General features: G+C 24.8%; 2 protein-coding genes across 3 annotated transcripts; both read right to left on the reverse strand.

Annotated features, from left to right (window-relative positions):
* Window positions 1-1,672: 1,672 nt before the first annotated feature.
* Window positions 1,673-4,507, reverse strand: LOC126903233 (zinc finger protein 425-like). Of its 2 annotated transcripts, XM_050681313.1 has the most exons (5): window positions 4,394-4,507; window positions 4,032-4,198; window positions 3,165-3,836; window positions 2,778-3,094; window positions 1,673-2,336 (listed from the first exon to the last, which is right to left on the reverse strand). In XM_050681313.1, exons 2-5 carry the CDS (start codon window positions 4,140-4,142, stop codon window positions 1,967-1,969), a joined length of 1,470 nt encoding a protein of 489 aa, XP_050537270.1. In that variant the 5' UTR covers window positions 4,143-4,198; window positions 4,394-4,507; the 3' UTR covers window positions 1,673-1,966. The 2 variants fall into 2 exon arrangements, with proteins under 2 accessions (XP_050537270.1, XP_050537268.1); XM_050681311.1 differs by lacking the exon at window positions 4,394-4,507 and having other exon boundaries at window positions 1,674-2,336; window positions 4,032-4,290.
* A 1,523-nt stretch (window positions 4,508-6,030) lies between these two features.
* On the reverse strand, window positions 6,031-7,262 carry LOC126903234 (dentin sialophosphoprotein-like). The gene is made up of 3 exons (XM_050681314.1): window positions 6,902-7,262; window positions 6,539-6,805; window positions 6,031-6,466 (listed from the first exon to the last, which is right to left on the reverse strand). The coding sequence occupies exons 2-3, from the start codon at window positions 6,792-6,794 to the stop codon at window positions 6,240-6,242; spliced, it is 483 nt and encodes a 160-aa protein (XP_050537271.1). The 5' UTR covers window positions 6,795-6,805; window positions 6,902-7,262; the 3' UTR covers window positions 6,031-6,239.
* Window positions 7,263-7,271: the final 9 nt, after the last annotated feature.

The raw sequence follows: 7,271 nt of genomic DNA on the forward strand, positions 1-7,271 counted from the left end.
AGTTACCATTTTGAAACCCCATCCTGTGGGCTGTTAAAGAGTTAAATGTTCATAAAAATACATAAAATGGTAGGTAATTATCTAAGGTATCTATATAAAAAAAAAAATTATATTGATTCGGTCATTTTTAAAAAAGTTATGGCAATTTTAAGTAAAAAAAAATGAAAAAATATCGAAAATTAGCGATTTTTAAATTTGTAATTTTTTGGGGGATTTCCCCCGTTTACGGNTCGAAGCAAAAATATCGAAAATTAGCGATTTTTAAATTTGTAATTTTTTTGGAGGTTTCCCCATTTACGGGGAATGAGGGAATTTTTTTCAATTTTGAGGGTAATGTTTTCGACTAGATACGATTTGTGATCTTTTGACGTATCGTTGAAATAAATCGGTTTGGTGAGAGCTGAGAAAAAGAGAAAAAAAAACACATCTTAGTAAAACCAATACCTTCTCAGCTTCGCATCGAAGCTAAAATGATCAGTTTTGTTCAATTAGGTCTATTTTGAAGATATTACATAAAAAAACTATACTTATCAAATGAGCTCTTTGAATAGTGAATATTTTACCATGTAATTAAGAGCCAATGTACTTAAAAATATATTCTAAATTTAAACCATAAAATAATTTTAGGAGTTACTTTTATTTTATAATTTGAATAGCAATATTAAAGTTAAAACAGTTTGAATACAATTTGAAAAAATTTAATTGTATGGTTTTGGTTTAGATATAAGTTGAATCTAATAATATTCTAAATTATTTCTATGCTAAATTTTTTTGTGCATTAACTTTTTATAGAATTATATATAACCCATTAAGACTAATTATACTTTAAAAATAAAAAGTTGTCACTTGCAGGGTTGTGAAGTATCTAAGTATTTAGATGTTGCTAATTCTGTAAATGTCTTTATAATTTCTTAATCTGCTCTTGTTTTTAAGATAATATATATTTTTAATTTTGAAAGCTTTTTAAGTTACCTAGCTTTTGCAGTAACTGTCAAAAAACTAATTATAGTATGTCATATAGAAACTACAGCATGAAAATATAATACAATATTAAAAAGCTCATTTTTTTAATTTGAACAATATTATTTGTATTAACTTAGAAGACTTATGTTCAAAATTTCACATACATTAGGATTGGAAGTTTATGTATCACAAATTAATAAAATAATCTATTTTGAAATAAAAAAGTTAGTATTATATAATATAAATTATAAAACTTAATTTCAGAAGTGTTTTAGACTTTAAAGAATTTTGGACATAAATTAATAGTTATTTTTATATTTAAGTTGATGTAAAATGTTATCAAATTAATATTGTATTATATTCTCCATGCTTGTAGCTTTCATATGACATACTATTCTTAGATGGTTGTTACAATAGCTAAATAACGTTAAAAGTTTTCAAACTCTAAAATAAAAAATTAACATTTTTTTAAAAAACAAGAGCTGATTGGGAAATTCTGAGTTAATTTTTGGAATCAAAGATTCTAAATTACTTAGAAATTATCACTCATATCCCTATAATTGATAAATTGTTTTTTATTTAGCAGTTTTATTAATACAAGTACAGTAATTATATTCTAAGTTCAATACACAACTAACTAAACCTATTTTTATTATTGATAGTTAATTTTATTGTAAATGTTTTTATGACAGTTTTAAAGCACAATATTTAAGTAGTATTTAAAAATACATAAATTATTATGTTATAATCATATATAATGTTGGATTATATAATACTAACATTAGGACAACGAAACATGTAATATAATAAATGCTGAAAAGTATAAAATAATTAATTTTTGGAAACAAAAGTATATTGCAGATTATAAACTTAAAATATAACTTAATCATGGTAGAAAGAATAATTAAAAAATTGTACTATCTAAATAAAAATGGTTTGGAATATTTTTTAAGTAATAAGAATGTTTACTAAATAATTTCTATAAATTAAAACTCAACTAATACTACGATTTATTACTACAACTATTATTTTGTCCATTTTCTAAATGTGTTTTTAAATGAATTTTTAGCTGTTCGTCAGAATCAAAAGACATATCACATTCATGACATAGAAAAATTACTTGTTCAGGTTTATTCATCATCATGTAAATACATTCACTGCATCTTGCTGCATATCTTAAATGCATTTTCATATGTTGGACATATTCATACCAAGAATATGATTGAGATAAACACTCTTTACAAATATAAGGAGGGTTTTCAGTATGTTGTTCAGATTTGTGCTTATTTAATGTAGTTTCATTTTTCATCATAAAGCAGCTTGAACATGGAGGGGTGGATGGAATTATGTTATCCTTATTATTTTGGGGTAACCTTAAACAATTAAGCAGTATATAAGAATAAATAAGTAATAAAGATTAATATATATTATTATATGATTGACTTATATTTGTGTATATATTTTTTGTAAAATTTTACATTTAATTATAAATTATTTTTTATTTCAATGATTTATTGATGTACTTTTATAAACAGAAGTAATATATTATAATAATGCTTAACAAAATTTTATATTATATATGCGATAAAATGACAAAAGTGTCAAATAATATATTAGTGATAATAATAAAACTATTTATGTGGTTAAATTATAAAATTGAGTTAAGAATGAAGTTTTTTAATTATACCCATGGTATTAAATGCCTAAATATGAACCCATATAGTATTGATAAGATTTAATCCTAATGCATTCAAACATAACTTAAACTTAGAAAGAATTATATACTTAAAAAATTGACTTAAATAAAAAATTACCTAGCAAAACATTTTCTACAAGAAATACACTCAGTTACTCTTAATTGACTTTGAAATTGAACTGGAGATAAGTATTCTTCTATAAGACCAGCTTTACATAAAGCACTTTTCCAAAAAAAAGGACCAATTAGTTTAGCTTCATTAATTTTGCCAGTTGAATTTTTCTCTTCAACCAAAATGTCTAGTAGTTTTTGATATTCTTCAGTATTGTAATCATTTAATTGTTGTTTTTTATTTTTAAGCATATTTTGAATATCTAATCTAGAACATTCAATAGCTTCATGCACAGCATCTCTTTCACATTTTTCTTCATCAATCTGAAATATATTAGAATACAAAATTGAACAAGTTAATATTAAGAAAATTGCTTAGTACATTTATACTTACATCCCAAATGTAGTTTTCAAATTGTTTTTTTTCCCAAGCTTTTTTAGCAAATAGTGGGCCAAAAGGTTCATTGTATTTTCTACATTTTCCATTTCGCATATTAATTTTTTTTTTTTTGTAATATGATATTTTGGGGTTAAAATCTTCATCACTATCTGATGAGCTAGTGTGATATAGACGAGATTGTCGAACAGACATTTTATTATGCACATCCATATAATGAATGTAGTAATTTTTTTCTCCTACAATGGTTTTACAACAAAGAGAACAGACTAATGTTTTTATATTAGTATGACTTTTTAAATGAGTCCTGAAGTTAGCTATATGTCGAAATTTACGATCACAAACTCGACAATGATGAGGCTTTTCTCCAGTGTGTGTTAGCATATGTTCATTATAAGATAATTGACTTTTACACACTTTTAAACATTCATAACATCTAAAATACTTTGAAGGCCGTATGAATTCACTAGGTAAAGGTTCACTAGTACTATCAATATTACTATGATGAAATGTTTCATCATCATTATGAGTTCTCAAATGCTCTTCTAAATCAAATTGGGTATTATAAGAGACATTACACATAAAACAAGAATAACATTCATCATATGTTTCTTCTGTTTCACTATCAAATTGAATAGACTCAGATGAATAAGTCATACTTTCTTTTATCTATAAGTTTTAAGTAAAAAAAAATATATATATTTCATTTATCAACATTTTGTAAGTCACAATTTACAAAAATAAGCATTTTATTTCATGGTACATTTTCAAACATTGAAAAGATTACAAATTTTTTTTGTAGAAATTAAAATTTATATTAAAATATTATAGTTTTTAAACTGAAATTAATGTAATAAAACTTACCATGACTTTATCCTGATATATTGTATTTATTAGAGACATGTGTTCTTTATTATCAAAGCTTAATTCTTCATAACTATTTGCATTAGTTAATTCTAACACATGACCATTCATATTGCATATCACGTCTTTGATAACTACATCAATTGAATAAAAAATTGATCACCCAACTATAAATGTAAATTAAAAAAAAATCAAAAACAGGTTCTTTGACAAGAATTTATCAACTTTTAAAATTTTAAATGGCAAATAAAAAAATATTGATTGTTATCATGCGGCATTTTTAATCACATGAATAAGTAAATATGTGATAAAAATTTTCTTTCAAAATATAAAATATAAATTAATAATTTTAAAAAGCATACCTTTGGATGAATTCGTGACTAGTAAAAATGATTTGACTGAATTTATTTCATTCTTAAATATAAAGGGTTAACTAACAAATTTTAAGATTTCTAAATTAATTTTTGAAATTCATATTTTTAAAACTAAATTCAACACGTTTTATTATTATAATCTCTTTGGTGTTTGTGTTAAAATTTGTTGGGTTTGTCACAAAACTACTAAAGTATGATAGCGGAAAAATAAATTATTATTTGTATAATCTCTCTCTATATACTATTTTACTAATATGTATTCTAATTTAGTAATTTGATTATGTTATTATTATGATGATTTAAGAAGGTTTTCAAAATATCTACATAGATTTAATTTAGACGATTATTCTAGGGTAATTTTTCAAGAAATTCAAATAAACCTAATGTTTTATCCGAGGCTCATAGAGCCAAAACAGCTTAACACACAAAAAATTATTTTCCGTTTTGTGTGACAAAACGTTTTAGAATAATATATTTCAAAACTAATATGGTTCAGCCCTTACAAAAAACAATCTTGTAGATGGCAGCACATAATTTGTTTTGATATTGATACTTGAATTCACGATATTGTAGATAAAATTTGATCTATATCATGTTTTAATTAAACTTGTAGAAGCGCGCCAGGTTTCACACACAACAAGGCGTTTAATGGAATTGCCTTGTTCGTCTAAACGCCGTTTTTGATAGAAGACACTATATGTTTGTGCACACAAACCTAAACACCGATACTTGAGATCTATTAAAAAAATATTCTACGTTTTTATAGGCGTATCTAATAAACAATTATTGATAACTAGTATGTTGTATAACATTAAAACAAAAAATGAGTCTTCATAAAAATTTAATGACGCACAATTTAATTTAAAGTTCTAGTGATACTATTAAACGATTTAGACAATTATTTGGTAACTTACGTTTCATAACTATAATAGTTTTGACTTTTTAGTTATAAAGTGTGTATTTTCTAAGATCAATTTATTATGACAGAACAATTGAGACGGTAATATAAAGAAGGGTAATAAGTCACAAAAAAAAATATTAATCAACAGTAATTGATTTAATAATGAAAAAAAATACTTTTGTATTTTTTATAATCATGTACGAAATCCAATAAATATGAGTTGCTTTATAATTGCAATAATCCTATTTAAAAGAACATATAATACTCTTTTTTTTTTTTTTGAGGGGGGGTATATTTTAGTAGCCTGCTCGAGATCGCCAATGCAAACTGTATCTTACCTTAGACACCGTGACCAATAGCCAATATTTCGACAGACGAGTATCAATTCTCGATCGCACATCTCATAATGAGTACAATATCAAAACATGTTCTTTTAAGTTAAAACTAACCTACTTTGTAAAATTAATTCTATAAATCGATTTGACATTTGAAAAATAGACTAAAATAATACTTCTTTATATTTCTAGTCATACCAGTTTTTAAAACACAAACATTTCTCATAAACATATCAATTTATTAAAAACAAATATAGTAATAAACAATTTTCAATGAAATAAAAATCAAAATTTATAACAATGAAATTAATTAGGTTGTAAATANTAATTTTAAATGAAATAAAAATCAAAATTTATAACAATGAAATTAATTAGGTTGTAAATAATAAATGTGTAGAGTTAATTTTTTTTTCTTTTTATATATACAAAATATAAAATAAGGTTAATTTAATAATTTTAATAGGGATGATGAAAGGAACGTTTTAAAAGTTTAATCAATTTAATTACATGAAATAAGGGAGGTAAAAGGGTAACTCAATTAAAAATGTCCTTGGATACTGTTTGATGGGTTATAAAATAATATAGAACTATTAAAATTTTATTCATGTTCTGAATCATCAGAATCGGAATGAGAACTAAAATCAGAGCTAGAAGAAGAATCATCATCATCCGAATAGTTTATTTTTGAAATCTTTAATATTATTTTGTCTTTTAATTCATCTGATTGCGCCACGTAAATCTCTACACTACTTGAATATTCAAGTTTTTTTGACGATTTACATGTGTCCAGAGCGTTTGTAGGCCGTGCTCTGTTAGAGGGATGTCCTGTTGAATTTTAAGAAGTAAAATATTATTATTATAAATTTTTTCATTAAAGTGTATAAATTAATTTTGTACCGTTGCCATTATAGTCAGTTTCTGAATCATTGGTAATTTTTGATTCGTCATTTGAATCAGATGTTGAAGACGTGGCCCTTATCTTCAACACCACTCTATTTTGTGGCCCATATTTACTAGAATGAAACTCTACACAGCTAGAGTATCTACACTTCTTTGATGGTTCATATCCGTCAAAAGTGTTTGCCCTCTTTAATGAATGTGAACTATTATATAGTTCTGACGACTTATCTGAAGTAGATGGATGTTTATCCATATTTTCATAACCTGGTAAAATATTAGAGAAAAATCAACAAATTAAGTATGACTATTATTGTAAAAATAACAAATATATCCGATGATTAAAAAAATGTTATTTCATACTTTTTTGACGTTCAACTACATATGTCTCATCGTCATGTTCGATTTTTCTTTTCGTAGATGATTCGTCAATGTGTGTCGAAAACTGTTCCGCGAGTATTTCGTATGGATCCCTCCAATAAGATGAACGTGATTGATCAATATTTTTTATTTCTTTTACAAACAGTTCAGAGTCTTCCTCAGTTACTGGAGCTGCATTAGACCGAGTAGATTTGCTAGCGAACGCTTCGACTTGTCTTTTGCTGTAATTTTACTAATAGATTCAATATTAGGATTGTCAATCAAACTTTTGTTTTTATTGACAGGAGTCTGTTTCTTAAATGGAATTTTAGGTTTTCCGTGTAATCGTTTGAGTTTGGCAAACAATTTTTGC

Source organism: Daktulosphaira vitifoliae, unplaced genomic scaffold (genome assembly GCF_025091365.1).
Source record: "Daktulosphaira vitifoliae isolate Bord-2020 unplaced genomic scaffold, ASM2509136v1 Scaffold_3, whole genome shotgun sequence".
Lineage (NCBI taxonomy): Eukaryota > Metazoa > Arthropoda > Insecta > Hemiptera > Phylloxeridae > Daktulosphaira > Daktulosphaira vitifoliae.

Coding starts and splice junctions, on each gene's coding strand:
- LOC126903233 (XM_050681313.1), bottom strand. CDS start 4,142: ATGAATGGTCATGTGTTAGAATTAACTAATGCAAATAGTTATGAAGAA. Junction 3,837..4,031: donor TATATCAGGATAAAGTCATG/GTAAGTTTTATT, acceptor TAAAACTTATAG/ATAAAAGAAAGTATGACTTA. Junction 3,095..3,164: donor TTGAAAACTACATTTGGGAT/GTAAGTATAAAT, acceptor AATATATTTCAG/ATTGATGAAGAAAAATGTGA.
- LOC126903234 (XM_050681314.1), bottom strand. CDS start 6,794: ATGGATAAACATCCATCTACTTCAGATAAGTCGTCAGAACTATATAAT. Junction 6,467..6,538: donor AACTGACTATAATGGCAACG/GTACAAAATTAA, acceptor AAAATTCAACAG/GACATCCCTCTAACAGAGCA.